This window comes from Nestor notabilis, unplaced genomic scaffold, assembly GCF_000696875.1.
Source record: "Nestor notabilis isolate BGI_N333 unplaced genomic scaffold, ASM69687v1 scaffold4158, whole genome shotgun sequence".
Classification (NCBI taxonomy): domain Eukaryota; kingdom Metazoa; phylum Chordata; class Aves; order Psittaciformes; family Psittacidae; genus Nestor; species Nestor notabilis.
The window spans coordinates 360-27,154 of record NW_009941347.1 but is presented as its reverse complement, the minus strand read 5'-3'; the positions used below and the strand labels follow the sequence as shown (position 1 = coordinate 27,154).

At 42.2% G+C, this 26,795-nt stretch overlaps 1 protein-coding gene across 1 annotated transcript in view; it reads right to left on the bottom strand.

Annotated features, from left to right (window-relative positions):
* The window catches only part of EFCC1 (EF-hand and coiled-coil domain containing 1), a 51,294-nt gene that overhangs the window by 24,146 nt on the left and 353 nt on the right, over positions 1-26,795 (bottom strand). The window contains exon 2 of the mRNA XM_010020818.1: positions 25,010-25,416. Within this exon, the coding sequence (XP_010019120.1) occupies positions 25,010-25,416 (407 nt within the window). The remainder of the gene's footprint in view (positions 1-25,009; positions 25,417-26,795) is intronic.

The window sequence follows — 26,795 nt, the reverse complement described above, 5'->3', positions numbered from 1 at the left end:
GTCAGGTGGACAGTCCCATTGGCAGAACTTCTCTCTGGACATTTTTTGAGATCTCCTTTTAGCCCATAAGAAGTAGCAACAGAGGCATGTGAACAAACACCACCATGCCCCCTAACTACATAGTCATGAGGTGTGTGTATGTATTCTCCAAAGCTTTCTTCCTGACTTCCAAAGTTTTAGTTTTGGAATTCTCTCTCTCCTTGTTTCCTGGAACCCTGACTTGTATTTTACAGAGGTGCTTGAAAGCCTACAATGAAAAACTAATAAATAAAATACCACGAACTTCTAAACCACTGATAGCTATAACCCAGACAATCGATATAAGGCATAGAAGCCAGATAAAGAAGTGCAGCAGAGCTGTGGCCCTGGAGATAATTTCCTTCTGCCATTGCTTGTATACCAACCAACCCCTGTCGTGTATTCCTTCATGTGGACATGTGCTACTTAATCCCAAGGAATCCTTCTGTTATCTTCTGTGTGCTAGACTGTATGGCAGTAAAGATCAAATGTCCAGTGATGGTTTTAATGTCTCCTAGATAAAGAAAGGTGCTCCTTCTAAACAGAGACAGAGAGTACTTGGCAGCAGGGTGGGGATCCTACTGAATAAACTCTTAGACCTTTATGATGTCTGACAAAAGGCTCTTTGTCAGTTCTCTGATGTTTGCAGACCTGCAGGTATCACCAGGGTACCTGCCAGTTTCTATTTGCTGCCACGTGAATTCCTTCAGGACGTGTGTCAGAACTTCACCAAGGTAGAGCCTCATGGATTCGGAGTGGCAGAAAAGGAAGATGGCTCACTTAAGGCACAGTGTTGCTGTTGAAGTGGCTGCAAGTTATTTCTGACCAGCTCCTACTAGGCTGGAAAATGCATTAATGTGTGTTAACAGGAGTGGCTGCAACCATTGATTTTTGTGGCTGAGTCAAACACTTCTCAAGCTCCCGCAGGACAGTTGCATGAAGGCCTGTCTCATCGTTTGGTCCCTGCAGAGCTGTCCTGAGGTCACTGCATACAAAGGGAGCACGTGGTTACTGCGAGACCTGAGCCTGAGGTGTCAGTGCCAGCAACCCTTTGCTGTGAACGTGGGGAAGTCACAGCTTCCATGTTCCTCAGATCCTGTATCAGGAAACCACAATAACAATTACCTCATACTGTTGTGTTTTCTGTTTCACTGATGTTTGTAAAAACATCCTTGCCTCTTGAGAGAGGCTGTTTCTCTACTAGATACTGTCTAATTCTGCGTGCTCCTTCATATTTAAGCTCTCTGCTATTCTGATGCTTATTTGAACTAGTTTTAAGTTTCCTGAAAGCAGCCCACCCTTGGCTTTCTTGAAGCCTTTACTGTTCTGGTAGGTGACTTGTGCAGAATAACACTGCCTTTAATCCCAACTTAATGACTTTTCTTCCTGAATGTTTATAAAGTCAATGGCCAGTTCATAGAGATCAGAAAAGATGGTTTAGTATTCCTGCATTTATTAGGGTCCTAAGTATATTCTGACAGCAAATATAGCAGCTTCTATTTAATCTTTTATTGGTTACATGGTTGAATAAGAAACGTATTTGGAGGTTGAAAAGGCAGTGACAAAGATGTCCCATAACCAAACGCTGCTGCACCCTGCATGTAAAAACTGATTTCTTACCCTGTGTGTTCAGCACTCTGGCTTATCTACTTTCTCCGTGGGTGGACCTCTGCTTGTCTTAGCAGTACCTCCAATTTCTTTCTCTGATGAACCTCAATCCAAGCAGGTTTGCATTGTATTTATCACCAAATTTACTTAAACTTCACTTAAGTTTGAACCTTTCTCAGTGTCTTTCCTACTACAGCAGAATGCGTAAGCAGGTGCATATTTTTAACCAAAGATGTAGTCTCATCGAGGTAAACCAGTTTAATTACATTTTAACTTCATTGTATCAGTTGCAACCCTTACATAAATGAAGTTACACACCTCCTTACTGAGTAAAGATTCCTGTGTTACCGTTTTCAAACAACTGACTTGATCCAAGTTCAGGTTATGGTTTGTACAAGCTCGTTTAACAGCTTTCCTAATGCTTTTCATTTATAAGCTATATTCCAGTTTCTGTAATATGCTTATACTGTGCTCAGTTCATAAAATTGTCATTCAGATAAGGTTTAGGCAGTCTCCAACAGTCCCCTGGGATGTACTCCTCCATCTCTTCTGTCAGTTATTCACCTGGAATTTGCAGGGTGTCCATTTGCAACGTCACTGAACATTTGTAGAAAGTCAACATAAATTAATACAAGTATTTAGTGGAGAGAAAAAAAGGCTGGACTGATTTGTTTCTGTCTCTTCTGAAGAATGAGATGCCAGAAATGTAGGTTAATGTACAGAAAACCTCCAGGTTTTCCTGGTGCCTTCCAGCAGAGTAAAGATGCTATTACAAGGGATTGCAGCCTAAACTGGTTAAGCAACTGCGCTACGGGAATAAGCATACGTTGAAAGACACCTCAGTGTTACTTGGGCAGAGCAGGCCAGCAAAGACAGAGGCTAAATATGTTATCATAGTCATATTAGCATTAACTGGACAGTGCTGCTCAAGGCTAATGGATTATTGGCCAGATCTTGATGGCTTCTCATTTCTGGAATTGTTTGGAATTGTTACTGCACTATTAAGGCCAGTTTCTGATACCCTCTTCATGTGCCTGTATTTGTATAGAATGTGGCTGTGTTGTTAAGACTGCAGGAGTGCTGGAGTAGGATGCAAATGATGGAACTTACCATAAATGTATATTGTGTCAATGTAAGGGAATCATGATCTAACCTGTCTGAAATCAGTAGGTTCTGGGATAAAGCCAAAATCAATCATGGTTTCTCTTATGAAGAGTCATCAGGGACTGTAGCAATAGGACAAGGGGTGATGGGTTCAAACTAAAACAGAGGAAGTTCAGGTTAGATACAAGGCAGAAGATCTTCCCTTTGAAGGTGCTGAGGTGCTGGCACATGGTGCCCAGGGAAGCTGTGGCTGCCCCATCCCTGGCAGTGTTCAAGGCCAGGTTCAACAGAGCCTTGGGCAACATGGTCTTGTGTGAGGTGTCCCTGCTGGAACTGGATGATCTTTAGGTCCTTTCCAACCCAAACTGTTGTATGATTCTATGAAAAGCTAGTGGTGGTGTAATTTCTCCAGCACTGATGTTATATGACTGGAATAATGTCCTAAAATTGCCTGTACATAGACCCTTCAGATGTGTTCCCCCTTAACTAGGGCAATGGTACAATGAAATCCTGGCAGAAGCCCTTGACAAGAACTGTATTGTCAGTGATAACAGGACTTGCTTTTGCAGGACAAAGCAGCAGGTAGATTTTATTAGAACCTAAAATAGCTTTTATTCTTCCCCACAACCCTGCTTTTTTCACCTGTTTTAACCAAACAAGCAGAAAACTTGATTGAGCAAGTAGATACTGCCCTGGAGAGTGCATGTAGATTATTTCAGAGGGGTATGAAAAATGGAAACAAAAGCACCTTCCATGCTTTAACAGTCCCTGCAGTTGGTCTTTGAAACACTCAACCATGCAGCAGAACTGCAGTACTTGGGGAGTAAACGTCATCAAGATTCTGTGGAGCTGAGCAGGCCTTCAGACAGACACAAAACTATGTGGAAATACATGAAGTACATTTGCTACTTTTGTTTTGGATCTTGTAGCTCCACAGTCTTGAAACTTAGATGTCTAAAGCAAATGAGAGCTACCTTAAAGGTAACTGAAGTAATGCAGAAACCAGTTGTGAGAGTGGTTCTGTTTCAGGTGCTGTACATTTAAGGTATTGCAGAACTTGCTGCCATTGGGTTATTACAGGAGGTACACTCTGTAGGGAAGATCGTTAATCACACATGGCTCAGTGCTGCTGTGTCTTACTGCCTGAGTAATGGCTGGTCATATGTGGACACCAGAGAGTGTAGTACAGCCCTGCGGTTCCTCTTGAGTAGGAGAGCTCAGAAATGAGGTGAAGGAGAGAGGGACAGATGGAAGTCGTTACTAGGGAAATTCCTCGTGGGAAGGTTGTGGAACCTGGACTCTTGTTTTCCCAATCAACATTACTCTGAATTATTCTAACAAAAGGGTTTGGCTCTTTGCTTTTCTTTTTTCTTTTCCCCTTACTTAATTTTCCTAAGACAATGCTTATGGCAGGTTTTTCCCCCTTGGCCCCTGCTCCATGCAGACACCTTGCAGCTTGTTGGAGGGCTCAGAGTTGCCTCCGTGGGACACAGCACTGCTCCCATCGTGTGCAGCTCCTGCTCTGACAGGAGTCCACCGTGGGTAAAGACAGTTCTTCTGGGCAATCTTACAGGTATTTAGAAACAGATACTTTCTTTTGTTTTCATAGAGCTTCCTCAATAGGTTTCCACAGGAAAAGAGGGAAATATGTATGAAAAACAGGAAACAGTTCTCAGGAGTTCTCTGTAACACAGCATTAGGAGGAAGACTTAAAATAAATGCAGCTGTTTGAAGCGGTAGGTGATTCCAGTTGTGTTCTCTTACTGTAAACACCGATTAAATTTAACATCATAGGGCTGTACTAGAATTAAAAACCTCAGGTAGTTATATAAATATAAAAATGTATTTAACTCTTTATTTTAGTTAACAGCAGGTGACTAATACTGAAACTTCTGCAGCTGGGCTTTTCTACCCTATTTTCTCTTTGCACTTTACTGCCCTGGGCAACTCTTCTGGAAAACTTTTCATCTGCTTCAGCCTTGGATGAAATCCCAGATTTTCTAAAGCTGATCCAGTCCTCTTGCATCCAATATGAGACTTAATATTTTCCCTCACCTCCTGACATTCTACAGCATGGTTTCAAATCCTGAGGTTTATGTATTAGAAGGAGGACAGGTTAGGATAAAATTTGACACACAGAAAAACTTGTAATAAAAACCTTCTAGAAATTTCACTTTGAAGTTCCTTTCGGATCCATCTTCATACTCCCCTGAAGTTCCAAATGTCATGAAGAAGTTGTTCTAACTTATACTGTGAGCACTGAAAAGGGAGGAGGAAGTTTGTAACTCTCCAAGCAAGTAGAGCCACACTAGTGAAGTTTTCCAGTTGATGCTGGCTGCATTAGGAAGCTTGTTAGTCTGTGTAGTCTCAGATAGGAGGAGGTGGCCTTTTAGGAAATGGGGATATAGCATGTAGGATGACAGTTTTTGAGGAAGAAACCCTTAAATTTGTAAATCCTTGAAAGGAAACTTGAGCTTAATTTTACTGTCACTTTCTACATTTACTAAAGCCAAACGTCAGGAATAAGTTGGATTTGGCTTTCACAGCATGTTGCTTGTATTTTGGTTAGGGATAATATATTCTGTACTCGTTTCTAATACAGAAATGGGTAAAAGATGAAAGCAGAGTATGTTCCTGAGTTTTACTGCTAGGTTTTTAGGAATTAGCAACATTATGTTTTAAGAGAGATGTGAAACAAAAGTTCAAAATCCTCACGCTCCAAAAGCATCTAACCCCAAGCCCCTTTTACCCATACTACATGTTTGAATTTTGACAGCTACACTAGCTCCATCCCAGCATTTCATGGAAACATTTTGGGTATGGCATATTCTACTTGGTGTAGTTTCCAGTAGAGTGAGTGTAAAAGGCTTTGTCTGTCTGAAATACTCATGCTGAAACTGGAGCAGAAACAAGACTGATACCCTGCAGTGTTTCTGGGTGTCCTTCAGCTTAGTCCCACAATAAAGCCTGCTGGGTTTTGTTTGTTGCTTGAATTAACACTGGTGAACAGCCTGGTGTTTGCCTGTATATCTCACAGTATCTAGGAATCTAGAGATAGTGTTTCATCTGAAATGATAGACTAAAAAACCTAATAGTAGGTATTTGTAGTGAATGTAGATGGTTTTATTTATTTTCTTCTGTAGATACTTTAAACAGCTAAATGGGAAAAAAAGATCAATAGTCTGTTTGCAACACTGTTGTAGCATTAAGCCTGGAATTTATCAGTAGAGACCCCTTCTGCCTCCAAACCATCAGTTGTGGTTCCAAAAATGATCTTGATTTAACTTGTTATTTGAACTGACTTGCAACAATCTCTTGTTATGTGAATATTTGCCACTGGGGTCTTGTTATGTGAATTATTTGTGTGCTGGGGTGTTGAGTAACTGAGAGACTCTCTAATCCTGAGAGTGAATTTTTATACACTGTAGTGATCAGGCTGGCAATAGCAGCTAAAGGGGGGATTTCATATGCTCTGCCAGCATTTTTGATTGTAAATTCCTTGAAACAGGGCATGAGTACATTAAACATCATATATCTGGAGGGTCTTTAAAACAAGATGCTGGCAGTAAGCAAAGCCAGCTGTACGTTTATGTCCTTGAACGATTAATGACAGCATCCCCTGAGCATGCAGAAGTATGGTTTGCATTAGCAAAGGCTCATTGAACTATATTCATCCTGGCCAGAACTGGGATATTTAGGATAAATAGTGCTTATTTTCAGGTCCCCATCCTTCTGGGAATAGAAATGATTTTAGTTTCAGAGTAAGAGCCCGCTATTAATGCCTGAGAAGTGACAGCCTCCAGATCTGATGATGGGTCTAAGGTGGTTCATAACCAACTGGTGCATAAACTTCATTTTCTAGCAGAAACATTTGTTTAAAATACCAGATCATTGCCAGATCTCTAGTTAAAACCCAAACACATCATTAGTAACAGCAAGAAAGGCTATTTCACTTGCAGATCTATTTCAGATGGCACATCATGCACAACTGTCTCAAGCAGCCTTCAGGTGTCTGTACTGGTGGTGACAAACTACCTTGTGGTGAGATTGCTGGCAGCTGCTTTAAAAATTGTTATTCATAAGCACTTTTGGGACTAGTGGGAATTGAGGCTCTTTGGTCCGTAGTGGTGCAGCAGAGCCATGATGGCATGATGCACATTCCCATTATTCCTTAAGACCACTGTTTACTTCAGTTCTTAGAAAGGCCATGAAGGATCAAAGGTTACTCCAGAATGTCTCATTACTGTTTAGGAAAGGGCTTAGCAAAGTCTTGACCTATGGTAGAGCTTCAGAGCCTGCCTTTATTTCACAGGAGTTTCTCATCTGCAGCCTTCTAGCAGGTCCAGGCAGTGTGGTCCTGTGGAGATGTTTCAGTTGCTGTTTTCCTGCTGGGACTGTGTGAGATGCTAGGAAATACTCTTTTCTGGCCATGTGCAATTTGCCAGACAATCTACTTGTATTCAGCTGGAGGTATATTAGAACTCTCTGTTGCAAAGGACACCTAGACGTAGGGCTGAGAGCTGGGCTAGGAAATCAAAATGGTCTGTTTAATGGGTCTGCTGTGTATGGGATGCACTGCTGATTGTGGCTAACCCCTGCTTATAGATGGAAACAACTGGAATTGCTCGCTGTATCTCACCTTGCCAGTACCTATCTGGTAACTCAGCAGAGCCATACCAATCACATCTGAACTTTTGGGGTCTGTTACTTCTGCAACTACCTGTATTTGTTATCAAAATCAGGAAGGAGAGTCCACAGTGACACCATTGCTTATGAAATAACGAGGCTGTGCCAGCACATCCCAATCTGAGGGATGGTTGTTTATGAAGCTGAATGAAGGAGCCAGATATTGGGATTTTCAGTTGCTCCTGTAATAAAAATGGATATCCAATTTCTGTCCTCCTTGAACAGAGATAAGCCCACATGTTGGAGCCTTATCTTGTAGAACCCAAATGTTCTAAAATGAAAACTATATTGGTGGCTTGATTTAAGCTGTGCAGAGCCTCATTTGAGTATGATTTGTGATGTTACATTACCATTCCATGTAATAACAACTTACAGAAATACAAAGTATAAGGCTTACAGGTATGTACTGATCTTTAAATGGATATGAGAAGATAAGAATAACCATGCCATGCTTAAAGTTTGACCTTGTCCAGTGCCCTGTCTGACAGGGAGCTATAGTGGATGCTTCAAAAGAGAAATGCAGACACAGAGCCAGTCCAGAGCCATTTGTTCCTAGGTTCCACTAACCAGTATTGTGCATATGGACTTTTGTGGGGCTTTAATGGCTTATCCTTATAGACATGTAAAAGCTTATCTGAGTATTTAAACAGTTTCACAGAACCATGTCATTAATTTTGAGAGTGTTATTCCTCCCCATTGCAAATGATACTGTTGTGGTTAAATTGTCTGAGTGCCCTTTTCTCTCTGTGCATGCTGAGGAGCCTGTTACTCAAAGGGACTCCCCAACAGTAGACAACCAAGTGACGGTAATTCATGCCGAGTGGACAGATCACCTCTGCTTCTGTAGTATAACACAACCAGACTGTGCTCATGCACAGTGCAAAGGTCTCATGGAGGATTTAAGAAAGCAACCACATTTACTATTTCTGAGCTCTGCCTATTGCTGTGGACCCACTGGGTTGGAAAGACTGCTTCTGAGCAGACATAGTAGTGTTTGCAGAATAGCTTTTTTCCAAGGGTGGGATTAGTGGCCAGGTTTTATTGGTTTCTATGAGGAAAATGTGATTTTGCCCTGTAATTGTGGTGCTGTCCTGTTCAGTGCTGCTCTTGTGATTGACTTGTGGTGTCACTGCATTATTACAGAAGAAAATGTAAGCTGAAAAACCTGAACACATTCATGAGGTGGCAGCTCGAAAGATGCTCACTTTCTTCTCCTTCAAAACCTCCCAAAGATTCCTTCTCCAGACTCTTCATGATTTTTTGGTTTTGCTTGTTTAGTTTTAACTAATAAGCACACTGATTGTACAGCCTCTAGCTGCTGTCTCCCGTGCAATTGTTTGGATCTCCTCACTTCATATGGCTGATAGGGCTGGCACAGAGAGGTGGGATTTACTCCTCCTGTCTACCGTCAGTGGATAGCAAATATCAGCAAGACATGGGGATGATGAGCATCTCTCCAAACTGTACCTGATGTTCCCTGGGAGATTCTCTAACCCTCTATAAGAAATGCTGAAATCAAAGTAGTATCATTTCGAAGGTACATAATTGACTTCTATAAGATGTATAAAAGCAAAATAAACCCTTCCCAATGTCAAGTGTAAAGCCAGTACAGATCTTGACTGCCTTCAAACAATCTCACCTGGTGCATGGGTTCATTTCCTCTCGAATCCAAATTTAGGTTCTTTTAATTCAATGTTTTTTCATTCCCTGTGGGTCTGGAGTCAATTGAAAATTGCTGTAGAGATTTTGGCATCATCTAGAATATATCTCGTGCTGTTGTGTATTTATACGTATATGCCAGCAGAGCAGCTATAGCAGTGGGAAAGAAGTTCCCAAAGTTAAGAGCATGAAACAATCCATAAAGGGAAACACTGTGGGGATTAGGCCTGCAACTGTCACATTCTAAAAAATGGGTTCTTTTTAAAACTGAAATTTCCTGAAGGGAAAACTACAGTGTAGTGCTCACAAACCTGGTGGGCTCTCCTTGTGAAGTAGAATAGTTCAGTTGGAGGGGACCTACAGTCCAAGTGTAATTCTACTATATTCATTTGCTTTTAAAGTTGTCTGGTTTTGATGTTAGTGATGGAGTTCTCTAGAAGTTGAAGCATGCAGTCTTCTCCAAGCCACACAGTGATCTCAACTGAGATTTTCCTTAACAATCTAAAGAGGTAATTTCATCGTGTTCCTGTATCACATATACACTTATCTAGGACTAAAGTATTCAGGCAACAGCCTGTATTTTGTATCTTTGGTTCTGGCAAGTACACAGTAACCTCTCTAATAACGGATTTCTGCAATAACAAACATGAATGTTGAGAGTTCAGAATACACATAAGCCCTTGGTCGCATTTGCACAGAACAAAGTAATGAGCTCAATTACGCAGTTACTTTCTCATCTTACCATTCAAAGCAGAATAGTTATTGTTCTGGTGACATGAACTGTTGCAGTGGTTGAAATCAGTCTATAGTACAGTTTGAGTGGTCATGGTATATTTATTAATAAAAGCCCGCTGCTATGGGAGCAGCAGTGCTATTGGAAATGAAATGCTTTGTATTTCAAAGCAATGCTGTTGGTTTAAGTTTGAGAATAATGCAAGTGGTCTGAATGTGTGCCAGGCACTTAGTAATCTGCTTCATGTAAGCTACGTAATCTTTGTGGTTTGCAGGACAGCTATTGAAGTCCGATTCTCCTCCATTTGTACATTTTAAGCCTATTCTTACAGTCTTACAGGGGTTTTGAAAGAAAAGAGGATGCCCCATTAATATGTTTTAGAACCTTTTCATTCCTTTTTTTTTTTTTTTTCAGTGGGGTATAACGTTGTATTTCTGTTAGGACTATCTGGACTAGAAATGAGAAAAATCCTTTACAGGGTTACGGAACACCATTTTCTTTCCCTGACAGCCCCAGCAGAGTATGAGAAACCAAGCTAGCTATGCATTTATGGGCAGCTATGGGTGAGGTACTTGCGTATGCACGGTGAGTGTGAGGTATCACACAGGCCTCTAAATCAATGAACAGAAACTTCAGCACTTCATATACATGTGCACAACTTGGAGTGAAGAGAGAAAATGTGAATTGAGAAATCACAGACTCGTATGTCCATGACTGACAGCTGCAAACAGCATGAAGGCCAAAGGAATGTAAATGTTGAAGTCCCTACTTTATTTCTGGTAAACAGAGAGTGTTGTGAAATGCTCTGCTTGTCCCCAGCCCTCAGCCTTTGCCAGTAACGATGGGGCCAACACTCCTACAAATGCTCTTTTCCAGTTATAGAGGGGAATATTTGCTGAGCCAGCATGGCAGGAGCTCCAAGCCGAGCTCTTCAGGTTAAATTTTGCTGTGGGCATGAATGCTGGAAAGGATCTTTGCAATATTGCCATGGCTGTCTCTTACACAAAGCCTGATGTCCACATTGAATAGCGTGTGCTGGTTTCCAGCTCAGCGGGGAACCTGTGGGGTTTGAATGGGAATGAATCAAGTGACGGGAGACTGGACAATAGGCATCTGTCAAGCAAAGGCTGGCATGTGAGAGTGTGACCTAGAGGCAGGGTTTGCCCTACTAGATTTTGGACTCTTCAGCTGTCTAGTCCTGCTCATCTCCAGTATCGGTGATATTGTGTAGTGGCTACCTCTCATTTAAAGCATAACATAACAGCATCTTAAAGCTTGTGATTCATCTTAAAGGTAACTGTAGAAGCATTAAGTAATGCGGGTAGTAGCTGCCTGCTTCTGTGATCATTGTAATCAGCTTTTTAGATAGGGAATCCGATGGGAAGGAAAAGAATCAATGATTCTTCCAAAGCTATGCTCTTAGGTCTGAGCCAGGGCTCAACTTAGAGCATGGGTCCTCTTAAATTGTGTGGGAGGTAAGCTTCAGTCTAACCTAGGATTCCTGCAAGTGAAGCCAAGGTGATGTTACAGACACTCCTAAAATGGAGCTATATTTTATAATTTTCTGTATATTAAAAGTTCAAAGAGAATCCTTACACATCATTTCCCCTGACAATAATGTGTCTTTCTGCATCCGTAGTCCTCCCCTGGCCTTTGACTGCAGTGTAGGTTTACCTGGGGACCTGGATAGAGGTGTCATCTTCCTATTTAATACCTGCTAAGCTGGGGTTTGGGGTGTTGGTTTTTTGTCTGTTTAGTTGCTATTTCAGTTGCTTTTTTAATCCATGTCACTTTTCCTAAGCTCAACCCTTGCAGGAAGGTACCCCAGAGCTGGCTTTACCCACTGTGGAAGAACTAGTCTTATGTCTGCTTTGAACCTGCTTCTTGCTTTCACTTCCTGCACTGGAAGGGACTGAACAACTCTTCCCTATTCATTTTGAACCCCATGAAAATTTTATGGACCTTTTTTGCATCTTCCCTCAGCTATCTCTTTTCCACATCTGAAAGTGGTTAAATAGTTTCCATGCCTTTTTTGCGCTCTTGTTGCCTTTTCTGTGCTTTTCCCAGTCTTGCTCTCTTTTAGGCAGAAGGATCATAATTTCATTTTCTGATACAGGTGTTCTCTGAACATGCAGAATTGTTTTGTGTATTGTTCTCTATTCCTTTCCTAATAAAAGTTAATATGACACTAAACGTTGTCTAGTGTAGGTGTCTCTGCCCATGGCAGGAACTGGATGATCTTAAGGTCCTTTCCAGCCCAGACTATTCTATGATTCTATAATGTTATATTTCTTTTCCTCACTGTAGCTGAGGAGCTGAACAGGTATATTCCTACAGGTATAAAGCTTAAATCTGGAATTCTCAAGCAGTTATAAGCTCAGAGTCCATCACTGTATCTGTTTCATTGAAGCCAGAACTGTTCTTTGGGGTTGTTTGGTGTCATTCTTCCCCCCATTAAATGCATCTGTCATGAACACAGTAAGCATCTCCTGCTGCCATCCAGTCCCTCAGTATCCTAAGATCCTTCTGCAGTTCTTCCTGGTTGATACTGGTTTTTAACATCTTGAGTAATTGAGTAAGACTTTAATTTTATCTAAAAATCAAATGATGATCCCATTCTTGTAGCTTTCTTTACAGTGAGATATAAAGCATATTTCTCCAACTAAAATACAGACCAAACAGACTACACAGCACGTTAAAATACAGACCACGTTTTCAGCTTCTAACCAAGGCAGACTACCAAGCATGGTTAGAAGGAGGGTAAAACTGAAGTTATGTATCCAGCTCCCCCTCCAACAGTGGATATTCTGATCTGAATCCAAGCTTTGGGATTCAGATGCGCTTCTGGTTGAGACATGAACCCAATTACTGAGGTGGAACTTTACTGCTTTTAATTCTAGAGATTAACTCAGGTTCGCCTCTGAACTATGGCATCATCTGCAGTGTTTTTAATGACATTGGAACATCTTGGTAGATCCTGGGGTTTAATATATGACAGGGTACCCTTTCTAAATACAAATGAATCTTCTAAAAAGATAAAGTCTTTAATGTGTATCATGCACTAAGTACATTCACAGTGTATGCATTTGTTAATTGGGGGGAGGGTGGCAAAAAAAGCCCTTTAAACTTAAGGATGCACGATCTAAGCCACATAAAATGTTTACACCTCTTTTACAGTACTCCCCTCTGACCTGGCACTTTGATTGTATTCTGAGCCAGGTCATGGTTTTATGGTTGCATTGATAAAGTGATGGAAAACAATCTAGCATTGCCATAAGCATGGCAAAGCAGCCCGTGTTCCCAGGGGCCTGGCTGTTTTGGCTTTGACAAGTTACTTTCCTTTTAAGTGTGGTTAAAACACAAAACAAATGTTCAAAAGCATTGGTTTGCTTAACTTCACCAAAAATATGGACACCCAGAAGTGAAGTGGGGCCTCTCTATATTGATCCGATGGAAAATTCACAAGCCTGGCTTTAAAACCAATACAGCCTGGGGTTTTCCTCCCGTGCTTCAGCAGCAATCCCAGTTCCCTTTCACCTCGCCTGTTGTGAGCTGTTTTACTCTGCTGTCTCCAACACAGAACTTAATTAAATCAGCCATTCTTGTTGCCAGTATTAAGATTTATTTTGCACGAGTACTCTGACCCTTTCTGAAGCCCCAGTGGTGGTAGTTCAGATCTTTGTTACACTGGTGGTCCCACTAATCCTTTTCCCTTTGACCAAAGGTAAATGTCCCTGCATTACTGTTCATTTTATGCATGCAGGGGCCTTCCAGGCTGTGTTTATGGATGCAGAAGGAAGGGGGTCTGTCTTCCCACCGTGGCTGTTCAACCCCCAGCCTCTGTCATAATGAAATCAAGGACACCAACAGCTGAGCGTGTCTGCTGCCTTCAGATGGGGCCCCTTTTTACCCCTCTCAACAGCCTCCTGCTTTGTTTTGTACAGACTATGCAGTTCCATCATTCATTGTGACTGATTTAAGCTTCCATTCCCTGGGTCAGAAAAAGGCTGGCAAGGGAGGGAGGATGAAAGAAGGTGGCACTCTGACAGCTCCTTTTTCACAGTAATGAGCAGAACTGTGCTTTCTTCCCCCGCTCCCGTGCACTGGGGCCTTTGCTTTCTTTAGAAAGCCACATGAAGGAAGAATTTGCCGGTTCAGCTCTGCCTTCCAGGGAGCGACCAGATACACAGGAGGGCTCAGGGGGTCTTTTGTGGGCTCTGCCTAGGCTGTGACTGCTTTGTTGAGGGGTTATTTTGTTTGTTTCCTCTATCTAATGACAGGTAAATGCAGGTTGTTAAAGTTTCGGCTTGAGGCAGCAAAGCCTCAATTGCTTCCTGGTGACTTGTGTACCAGGCATCATGCTCCTTCACAAAACAGCGCCATTCACTTGGCCAGTCCTTGCCAGCCTGCCACAGGAAAGCTGACTTTGCGTGGAAGGGGAAGAAGTAGTTGCTACCTTTCCAGCATTAATTACATTCTGTTCTAAAAAGAACATCATTAATACAGAGGTAATTTGGATTATAAGTAGCCTGTATCCTAAGTAGAAGAAAAGACTTGTTGGGTACATGACACTGCTGTTTGCAGCAGCAGAGTAAGGCTGGTAAGGCTGGAGAACTGTAATTAAAGTATAAATGACTTTTAGTACTTCACAACAGGTGCCAAGCCTCAAGGATTGACAGTCTCTGATTATACAAAGTACAGGTCTAAACACCTCAAACTCTCAGGATTTTAAATATTTAATCATGGTTATTTGCTGTGAATTTAGAGCTTAAATCATTCCTTTACTGCATAGTATTTACCTAAAAAGCTTTACATTTATTTACTTTTTGAAGTTTCTTATTTTCAAATGTATTTGAAGCATCATTTGGGAACTATAAATCACACTGAACAAAAACCCCAAACCCAAGCAGGGGAGGAACAATAGGGGAAGGAGAAGAGTAGCAAGTGTAAGATTGACAGCACAAGAATAACCCACTATATAAATCTGCTGTATAGAGATTAATCATAACTTCTCTGAAAGATGCCAGTCACTGGTCCATGGAGAGGTCTGTCATTCAAAGTCAGTGCATTCACCTGAGCATATCCTGACAGAGGTAGTAATATTCCACAGCCAGGAGGCTTCTCCTTCTGCAACCCAGTCCCACCACAGCCAGGGCTCCAGCTGGACACAGCCACTGTCCTGCCAGTACCAGCTGAGAGCATTCTTATTTATGGTGTTCTTACTCTTTTTCCTCTGTTAATGGAGTTGTCCCTGCAGTCTATGGGTGCTATTGGGAATTAAGCAGAGCTATGTATGTTTGTTAATGGAAACACAGATCTCTGAGACTGAGGACCAGCTTCTCACCCAACTCTTGGCTTAGAGCAATTCAAATTTGTCTTTCTTTCCCCCTTTTTTTTCCCTTTGGTTAAATTAGGAATATGAGGAAAAATGTTTTTTCCATCAAAGGAAACTGCCTCTTCAACATAAAATGAAATATTTCATTTTGGTTTTATTTCTTTTTGTCTTAAAATGGTATTTTGAAAATCAGTTTAGCTACACTGATTTCAGGTTATTCAGATAAGAAAAATCAGAACACTCCAGCAAAAAACCATCCAACTAAAAGACCACAGTTTTTCTGCTTTTCCTTGTGTTTTGGTCTATGTGAAATCTTGCCTGAAGTAACCCAAACATGCAGCTAGTTTGAACTGTTTCCAGCCTGTGTTTTTTGAGGATGAACTATTCAGCCCAAGTACTTTGCCTGGATCTGAATTAAATCAGAGCAGCCATTGCAGGCAAGTAGTCCATCTGTTTGCCTTGTTCATGCCAGATCTGTCCAGCCACCAAATTAAACCACTATAACCAACCCCCTTGATGTCTCTTTGCTCTGAAGTAGAGAGGATCTGTGCTTTCAGGATATGCCTGTGTTGGGCAGTGTAAACTCACCTGAGTTAACCCCACAGAGCTGGTGTTGGTGCTGTGCAGCTCTGTGGTGCTTGGAGCCATGGTCAGCTCAGGATGTGCTGCTGCTGCAGTGCTGCTGCCCTGGGCTCCAGAGCAGGTTCACTGGGAGTCAACACAGTGATACACCACAAAATACAGGGGTGTCCCCAGTTGTATCTGTATGCTGGAAATCCCACCTTTGGATATTTGCTGACACAGAAATGGGGAGTATAACCTACTGTCCTGCAACTTTCATCAGCACTGGTTTTGCTTTGATTGCTCATGTTTGTATTGTGTGATTTTCTGCTAAGCACAGTCCTACTTGGACCTACCAGCTCCAGGAGTGTGAAACTACTAAACCCAGAGCTCAGCTTATACCTGACAGTGTTCTGCTTTAGATCTGTCTGACCTCATCATACAGGGTTTCCGATAATTTTATGTTGTGTGAACTAATGCCAAGGATGTGTGACGGGGTCTAGTACAGAGAATAAAAGCAGAGCAGATGTGTTGCAAATATCAGGTTTTTCAGTGTTACGATTAATGTACATCATGAACATTCTGCTGTGAAAAGAGGCTCTTCACAAAACAAAGCACAGGGCCTGTAGTGTTATTGAGAGGTTTGGGGTCTTTCCACTGCGATCTGACTCCTCACACTTGGCACCTCTTTTCTTGAAAGGGATGACATGTGACGTGACGGTGATGAGCACTTGAAGTTCAGGCACCCTTCAGAGAACAGGGTTTTGTCCACAAACAAGGAGAGGCTGCAACGCGCAGTGAATCACAGCCTCTGGGCCTTATTCTCATCATTCTGCTTATTTTCATTATTGTTTCTTATTTCCATCATCATTTCTTATTTCCATCATCCTGCTAAGCAGCAGGTGAGATGCGGAAACAGCTGAAAACATCGACTGGAGAATGAAGGGAAGGGAGCAGCGCAGTGCCCATGGCCAGTGATTCACTTGGAATTCTGACTAGGGTGTGAAGATGGGAAAACAGAACAAACTCCAGCAAATATTTGCAGAACTGCTAAACAACTGTCTCGTGTCATTGCAAATACAGACACTGCCTGTATTGTGTTTCCAACAGCAGTGGCATTTATAGCTCATCCCCAACCCACTCAGAGTCTAGCAGTGTTAACAGATGGACCCTCTACCTCTGTGGGAGCATTCCTGGCAGTACCTGAGGGTATTTGGAATCATTTAATCCTGCCTGTGCAGGGTTAATGGGTTTAAGGACGTGGTTTGGCTGTGGACTTGAATTATGGCAAGGTCCCAGTGAAGTCATGGAGTCAATTAATTTTACTTTCTAGATGCTTTTTGCCAGTCTCCAGATAATTTAGTATCTATATTGCATAGAGGAGCTTTCAGTTAAGGATGAAATAGAATGGTTGGCTCTGAATCTATTAAAAGGCGAGCTCGATTCCTTCTCTGCACGGCTAACTCAAATAGGCAACGGGCTGAAAAAAGCTGCCGAAACAGAACATATTTCTTGCAACTCAAAGGGCAGGTTTGTCTGGACTGCTCCCTCCTGCATTTCAGCGTTCATGATACCGTGAGGTTTTGTGGTGCATAAATGAAAAAGGCTTTTTATTGATGGGATTTTTTTTTTTGTTATATAACATGTTTGTATAGAACATACACAGATTTCTCTTGAACTGTTTTAGGGTGGTTTCACTTATCTTGTCACATCATTGTCAGTTTTGGGATGCATTCAAGAGAGAAGGCTTTCTCCCCTGCAGATCAGTAATCACTCCATATTCTGAGAGCAGACTGCTTAAGCAGAACAAATCAGTTTGATCTGTCTGAAAACTTTGGATTGTCAGCATGTTACAAATGACCTGATGTATTTTGTGTCCTGAAGGAAAGTGAGAAGAGGAGCAAAGAGTAAATAATCACTTCTTACTGCGTTAGTGGAACTCCTCATCTTTGTGGGGTAATTTTCACTTTTTAGGAAGAAAAAACGAATCTCTCTCATTTCTCCAGCAGAATAAAAAGCCTAAAAGAATGCAGAATTCTCTGCTTGTGCCCAAGTGTAGAGGATCAGCAGTGTTTGGTTTTCAGAGTGACTCCTGTGAGTTGACAGCAAACCTGACATGCACTAGAGCCCACTCGAGATAGGGTTGCTTGATTTGTTTTGATTTTATCTCTGGAGGGGCTCGGTGGAGTTGTTGAGCACTTTATACTGATTGTGTCTTTAAGTATGTGAGGGAAGCAGTTGTCAATCCTCTGGTTCTCTCATCCTGCCTGGTGTTTTTACTTCAGATTTTTTGCAAGATCTTTGACATCCAGGGAGGTAAATGCAGAAGCCCCAAGTTTAAGCCCCAGATTACACTTTTAGATCCTGTATTACTACTTTGCCTTCCAAAACTGACCTGAACAAGAAGTATTTCTTTAAAATACCACTGGCTCTTCAAAGCATCTGTTAGGGAAGTTTGGCAAATTCCCATTCAGGAAAAGATTTATTGCCCAGTTGTGTTCCCATTACTCCCATAAGCGAGGGAATGCTGCTAATGAGTTCAACAGGGCTGACCACGTGAGTGTGCGAGCAGAGAGCAGCACAGTGGGACCTGTGGGCTGGGGAGAACTGGAGTGCTCCAGCAAGCATCCTTCCCTGCAGGTCTCTGGCACAGAGGTGGCCACAGACTTGTCAGGTTTGCTTGAGGAAGAACCAGGAGGCCAAAAGCAGGACTGTGCAGGCACCACATAACAGTCCTCCTGGCTCCCCGTGAGCTGCAACACTGGGTGACAGGAGGCTACAAACTCCTGGCTCACAGATGAGTTTTTCCTGGCAATAAATAATTGTTCTTTTTATGCAGCTCCCCTACACTGATGTTAGTTGGCTTCTAGGTCAAGGGAGCTGCACAGAGCCCAGTCTTGTCAGGCTGATAATTCCATTTCCAGAATAGCCCCAATGCATTGAGTTTGCTCTGTTTCTATCTGCATGCAGTGGGGTCTGAAATGTCAGGATCCATCAGTTGGATAATACCAAGGTTAATGCAGTTCTAAGGGCTACAAATTGAGCACAACAGCAGGGCATGGCAGTGATGCCCACCAGGCAGAAGGTTCCTAGGAGTCCTTAGGGCAGAAAGTGGCATACTGCTAATACTGGATATTCATAGGTGCTGCACTGATGCTCACCCAAGTAATCCACAGGGTTGCAACTGAGGGCTGTTAATGAGCTAGGACCATTTCTGTTTGATGTGGTTCTTGCAATGACAGCAAGAAAGTGCCTTTGTTGTGGGATGCATTGCTTTCAAAGGGGCTTGGACTCTGATGAGGAGTCCAGCCTTACAAAATGGTTTGAAAGGGGCAGGGGAACAGGATTTTTCTGTATTTTAAAGCTATCTTTTTGTATGAAATTAATCTTTCATTTTTGCTGCTATAAGAGAAGCTGGGTATTACTCTGCATCACCCAGGAAGTTTGGCCATGAGGCAGCTTGACAGAGCAGGCAGGTGAAGGAGGGAGGTGTATGGCTGTCACTGGGGGGGTTCACCAAGCTGCTGGCTCCATTTCCAGGCACTGATTCGAGGCAGAGTAGCTGCAGAAACACTGAGTGCACACCTCCTGGGGAAGACATAACCTCCCTGGTATAGGAGGGGTTAGCATGGTTCAAATTATGCAAAGAAGGGCAGGAGGGGACAGCTTCAAAAGGCAGCGGCGTATGTCAGGTTCTGTGTATGAGATGACAAAACTAACTCCTTTGGCTTGGACTATCCTTTTGTTACTTGCAGCACACATTCATCTCTCTGTCCCCAGGAAGGTCTGTGTGATGGAGCTGCTACGTGACAGCTCCAGCAGGTTCAACGTGGGTGCCTCTGCAGAGCTGTGGGAGGAAGGCCGGGACGTGGTGAGAGCACGTCCACTGCAGGGAACGGGCAGTGTCTGTGTGTGGCACTGCTATTGTGCTCCCAGTGATTTACCCCCAACACACAAATAAGGCGAGGCAGATGAAAAGGAGGATTTAGTGAGAATCCAGGGGAAGTCTCCCAAGAATAAACACTGTAACTAAGAGCCCAGCACTGAAAAAGGCCAGAGAACTGCCTACATTTGCAACATCAAAATTCGCACACAAGCTTTCTTGTGGATAAATGAACTTGGATTAATTTGAATGGATTTGAGTAAAAGTTTTGCTATTATTATGGGAAGCAAGCATGATTAACATCAAAAAGAACTGAGACTCTTCTTGCATTTGAAATAAGACTAGCCCTTGCTTAGAAAGAGATGCTATACATTTTCTTCAGTGTCAAGTTAATGTATTTAAATTGCTCTACCGAGTTCTTTCTACCATATATAATAATACCTTCCATTATCCCTTTTTGTGAAACCAAGATGTTCCTTTAAAGTGTTTCAAATGAGTAGTAATCTGATTTATTTGCTCAGCTTATGATTCTTCTATGGCTAGAGACACACAAGTAGCCTGAAGTTCGTATGATGGGAACATATTCACCTGCCACTCTTCATTTCCTGAAAAACTTAAAAGTTCTGTGCTTTTTTGGCATACTTCTATGCAGTATATAACACTTTACAGTCTTAAGTAGAAGAAAATACAAGCAGACTTAGAAAATAAAATTACATCAGTCTACCTAGAACAACCTGCTTGAGTGCTTTTACCGATGAGGCTCTGCAAAGTAGTTCTACTTCACCCTGGGTGAGCTCAGTTCCCTGCCTGTCACCACGGGTACCGACCCTGCCCGGCCTTGCTCGTGTCCAGGGATGTGCTTATGGTCTGTTGTTCTATCCAGTCCCTTGTGCAGTCCAGCACATAAACACCCACAGCCTGCATGCAAATTCTGTGCCCTCTGAAATACGCGGTCAAGATGCACTCACCTCGCAACCAGTGAGCAATGGGTATTGATGACAGTAGTCAAGCAGAAAGTTGTCTAGATTTTCTTTATTTAATGTCTTTAATTTCTAAATAGAACAGTTCTAGAATACCTATGTGTAAACCACGCATCATCATTCAGCTTGGAAATAACCTCCTATATACACCTTCTTTTGTGGAGCAGTGTTTCTTTCCTAGGGCTTTTCTTTCTTCACTTAACAGAGCCGATTCTGTATCAGTTAGGAATATTTCCGTATTCCTCTCCTGCTCTTGGGTTATTGATTTGGATCTTTGTAGTTCATCTTGTTCTATTTTACAGAGTAAATGAAAATCTGATAAATTACTGAAAAGATCAGGACACTGACTCCTAGAAGAAAACACAAATTGAACTACTGCTGATACAAGATAACCTAAAGCATAAAGATTAACACTGTTGACTTTATGAAAGAAAGAAAGAAATGGAGGAAATTATGCTCAAGACCTCCATGTTTGTAAGAGAATATGGGGGAATGAAACAAGCCTCTCTGCATTCCATGTACAAAGGATCCCTACTCATTAACATATATAAATGCTGATGGATAATTAAGTAATTTGGGAGACAGACCACGCATATGGGAAGCATTTATGGTATTTTATGACCCCATCCCCTGACCTATGTAATTACTGTGCTGCTGGCTAACACAGCAACATAAATCCTCTGTGAACATCTCTTTTATGAAGTCTATTTCAATTCTGAATAACTTTTCTTTTTATTTGTTGAATTGGGATCAAACTCTTAAATTCTGTTCTTCCAACCAGTTTTATTAAAGAGAAAATCCATAATAAATTTCTAAGCCACCTACAGTGTAGTACAGGAAATGGAGCCAACTTATGTATAGCAAGAACAATTCATGTCAAACCAATCAAATTTCCTTTTCTGACAGGGAAAATGGCTGAATGGCTAAAAAGAAGCAGTAGATGTGACATTTTTATTGTGGTAACATTTTTATATGTGGCATTCTTATAAACAATACTTATAGGACTATATTAGAATATATGGGTGGCATCACCTTGAGCTGGAGCAAAATTTACTGGGAAAAGGGGAGTTTAGGGAATAGCTGTTAATGATTTGCTCTGGGAGTGGAGGTCACCAGAAGCTGCCCTGGGGCCTAGCCACTATGTTCATGTAGGCTCCCAGCATTTGAAAGAGAAAGGGGAACTGGCCCCAGGCAATTTGGAGGCTAGTCCCAGGATCATCCTGAGAAACTGGAAGCGTAGTCCAAGACTGGAAAAGCTGAGCTTTGAAGCTGAGTAATAACAAAAGTCCTGTATCTGGGAAAAGGAAATTAGGTGCACCACTACAAAATGAGAATAACCCTCTGCGCAGCACTGCATTTAAAAATGGGACTTGTATAACTTCCTAAACCCTTCCATGCGCTGACACTGTGAATCACACATACTTTAGATAATACCAGTAATAAACATCCAATTTCTCAGAAAGTCCTCCTCGTCTGAGATGACTTCAACTCATGCTTTCCAATAAGGAATTTCTCAGCTTTTACAATTGAAGTACCTGAGCTGACTCTTTAAACAGGGATTAAAAAATGAAAGATGGTACAAACTTCTAATAGTGGAGAAAGGGGACAAAACCCTGACCCCTGCACCCAGTGCAGAAGGACAGGATGTGCCCCTGAAGACAAGAAGTGTCTAGAAACTATTAGGTTAGCTAGGCTAGGAACTGACAACGTGATAGGGACGTTTCAAACCCAGAGACAGGAACCAGGGTACAAGTTAGGAAAACATTTCATTGCTTGCAGGTACTTAAACGCTTTCCTGAATAGATGGAAACTGTTGTTTCCTGAGTTAGGGGTTATAATCTAAGGTTGTTGTTGTGATTCCAGGTCTAAATGATAGCAAGCTGGTATAAGATGAAGGTCTAAACATGGATTTAGATGCTTAAAGAGCTTTGAAAACCTGAACATAGAAGAGGAAATCATTTTCTTTATTAAGTATGTAAGTATAGATAGGAACAGTATATAAAGCTCATAGACTGCTCTCATTCTTGACTGTGATCCTCCATGGAAAAACCAGACTTCAGCTGGAGTAAAATAGTGGCATACCGAGCCAGTTAAGGTCAATTGTCAGGAGCCATTCCTGCAGTCTTAAATGCTTTCTGCAGTATACTCAAGTGTATGCCCCTTTCTCTTCACTACTACCTTGCAGCATTAGTTCTTGCCAAGCCTACATCCTGCTTACCTGCTCACAAACGTTTTGTGGTACTTGGAGATGGAGCACTACACTGGAGTATTAACTTAAATGCCATCTGACTTAAATAATATCACAAGTAACACACGTGCCAACTGACAGTCTGGTGAGTCGGTGGGATACAGCAACTGTCCCTCCATCCCTACGCTTTGGCCAACTCATGAGCTTCCCTTCAAGATGCACTCCTACCACCTCACCCAAACCATGCACGTGGCTTTTGGGCTTCTGTACAGCTGGAGAAGATGATTCTCTATGAACACAAGGAGTTTCTGCCACCTGTAGTGTAAGTGTAGGCAAGTGAGAGGGACAAGCTATGATGCCAGTGGCTGGCTAAGGTAGAGATAGCCATGCTAGTGTTCAGCTCTTCCATCACAGAGCTCAACTCACTGCTCAGCTTAACTGTTCTGCCAGTTTGGGCATCTCTGTGCCACACTATGGAATTATGATATTCCATATGCTGTGGAACTGTGGAATGTGACCACAGCCATGCCAGTCACAATCATCACTAAGCAGCTCTGCTGTTAAACATGTCTAAGCCCTGAGCTGTACCCCATGGACAGGGAGATGGCAGCAGTTTGTGGCTAACACAGAATCAAGACCCATTAAAGGGTCTTGCACGTGGAAACTGGCCTGGTCCTGTGCTAAATGTGCCACAGGGCTAAAAAAGGGGAGTAGTTTCCAAATGGTCAGTCCAGCACCATTCCCGAGCTTTACACCCACTTTAAACCATCATGTAGTTTTAAGATCAATAGTACAGATGAAGATACCCTTACAAAGAACATATAAGGTACATTTTACGCTGTTTTGATGCAACCCATAGAAGTTCCTGCTCTGCAAGATCCAGCTGACATTTCTTATTGCTGTAACTAGTTCAGCTCTACCTGTTCAAAGCTAATGTTTTTATCCTTCATCATCCTTTGGAAAAACAATTCTGCAGGACAAGAACTCGTCTTAAGCCTTTGGCGCTCATGCTAGGGAGAACTTGAGAGACGAGACAAGTGGTGTGATCTCTCTCAGCACTAAGAGCTATATCATTGACCCAGATATCCCTGTAAATGACAGTCCTCTTGGACATTATGTGCCCTCACAGTGTTTCTAAAATCCTGCAGATGTTTAAATGAAGGCTTTTATCTCCTGCAATCACAAGTATTAACATACACAACGCTGACACAAAGACACTGGATAAAGTGGTTATTTTTAGCACTTCCGCACGTCATAAAGCAGTACAATAGCCATGATGCTACAAATAACTCACTATGAACTCTTCTTAGAAGCAAACAGAGGAAGTATAACTTTAGGAAGAGACAAGGAGATCAGAGTAGACAATGTATTAAAATACTAGGTTTAGTACAGTAAGGGAAAAAAGATATAAATATTAGCTTTACTTTGGGTCAGTAAAAATATCACCAAGACTTTATTCCATAGGTCAGTTTGAACCTCGGCAGAAATGCCTGGCACTTACTAACCACCAGTGAGTCCAACTTTGGTCTAAGATACAACGCTACAGAAGCAGTGAACTCTTAAATTTGTGAGCAACTTCCTGACTTTTGGAAAGACATTTATTTATACTATCACAAAAGTGTGGTTAGTTGGATGATGTATTTTTTGTCTGAGGCTCCCGCTATATGATTGTGTGGTTTCAGGAAAGTGTTTTAACCTTTCTCTTCTGGAATATGACACGTTCTGTCGGTGAAGAAGCAGTTAAGTCACAGCAGAGTTTGATACTGCTGGCCACAAGTTGGCCTTGTGGGTTTTCCTCCACTTTGTAGGACAAATTGAAGAGCTTTAATAAGAAGTGAAGGGTCGACCACCTGATTACAGCTGGCTTTGTACGTGTGACCCAACTAGCAGGGAATGACTGAGTTGCTTAGGTAAGGTGAGAAAAGTGTGTGGAAATGGTTTCTGAAGGAACGTCAGCAATTTCTTCTGAGGCTTTCATGAAGCATTACTACGTTGAGTCCTACTGCCGTGTGTTTGAGGAGTAGCTTCAGCTCTCTGTAGATCAGCATCCTTATTTTGATCTAGCTTCCACTAGCACAGCCCAGTTCTGTTATGGATCCCTACCAAGAAAATTGATAAGTAGCTTCTAATTTCTCTCTGGCTCCCTTTTACATCTATTTGATGACACTTAATAAGCTACAACCAGTGATTTTCAAGGTAACTTGTGTTCCAATACTGTGATTGTATAGGCATTTTTTGAGGGACTCAGCCTTACCTGTAGTGCTGCAGTTCTGATTCCAGCTGCTGGATGTATACTTGCAGATGTGGCACCTCGTTGGCTTTCACTTCCAGCTCCTTCACTTTGCCAAGACTGTTAAGGACAGCGTGTCTTGCCTCTTCCACCTTCTTCCTCATTTCTGCTTGTTCCCTCTTCAGGTTACGGTTGCAGTCCTCCAGACTGACCAGAGCTTCCTGAGAGCTCTTCAGCTCTCTTTCCAGTTCCTGATTGAACCTAATTGCTTCTTCTATTTGCCCGTCCCTGGAGCTCCGGATGAGTTCCACTTCCTTCAGTACACTCTGAAGGCACTTGGTCTGGGAGTGGTTCTGCATTAGCGGTCTCTTGCACCCTACAAAACAGGTCCCCTCTTCCTTATGGTTAGTGTGGCTCTTCCGCAGTCCTACCTGTAATAACAGGAGCAGAAAGCAGGGGGAAATGAATGTGTTTTAAAGCATCATTTTAATCAGGACTGAAAATGGCTGGATTGTGTTTTGTTGTTTGCTTTGGTTTTTCTTTAATGACATAGAGTTGATCAGCAACTGATAAGCTACTTACCCTTGTGAAATACAGAGAAAAGGAAACAATCTCTGGACAGTAGCTTTTTAAATACGTATCTATACATTCCATTTTAAACCTACTCCTAAAGAGGAAAATTAAGTTATTGCACAGGTTTCTGTGTATCTTTAAATGCCATTACTATAGTCTGGCCTCAAAAGGCAAGTAGTATTCTGCAAAACATATTTCCCATTATGTTTCTTAAGTTGTGTTGAGTAATGCTGAGCAGAGAGCAGCTGGTGGTAGCTCTCATCTTTGTCCTTCTGGTTCTTTCTGGGTTCTTTGACTGGTGACTTCATGTTCACTTCTGCCTTCCTTTCACTTTTCACATGAAAAGGGTAAATTGGCTTTCACCTCCTGTGCTGGGCACTGCGAAGATGGACAGCAGGTAATGCAAGCAGCACAGAGCTCTGCGTGGGTTGTGCTGGTATGAAATCCACCCTCATCCCAACTATGGTTATGCTATGTCATGCCACAGTAATTCAACTTCTGTTAAGTATGTGTGTGTTTGTGTTTCACTATGTACGTGTTTCACTTCAGCTGATACAACAGAAACAGAAACTAGCACCAGAATGCCTGGGGCTCTGCAGAGGAGCCAGAGCCTGTTCATCAGGCCATGTGCAGAACTGGCTCCAGCTCTGAGCTCTTATGACCATGCTCTGGAGAAAACACACACCTTGTGTTTCTGAGGCAAAGCTCTTGGGTGTTTCTGACTGTGCTGTTGCATGTGTCTGTGCAGGTTAAGAATCCAGAAGTTCTTACTTTGGGAAAAAGCCCACAGTGGTGCATAACTGGTGAATAAGTGACTGCCTGTGCAACAGGAAAAGCGGCATTATACACTTAGGTTTGTTAAACTGAGGTCTTCCGCAATTTTAGCAGGGTGGTTCTCAGCGCATCCCTTAAATATACATTTAAGGATATACATATAGATATTTATACTTAGGCCAGGTTGGACAGGGCTTGGAATAACCTGCTCTAGTGGAAGATGTCCCAGCCTGTAGCAGGGGGTTGGAACTCGATGAGCTTCAAGGTACCTTCCAACACAAACCAGTCTGTGATTCTATGTTATTTAACAGAGAGATATATATATGTATGTATTCTGCTGGTGAAAATACAGCGTTTCTCCTTAAAGCCTCTCTGTAACCAAACTTAGCTAAGAAGTTAATGCCGAGGATGAGAGGGTCGCCTAGGTCTGTGCCATACCCCTCTTAAAGCCAGCCTGGAGTGG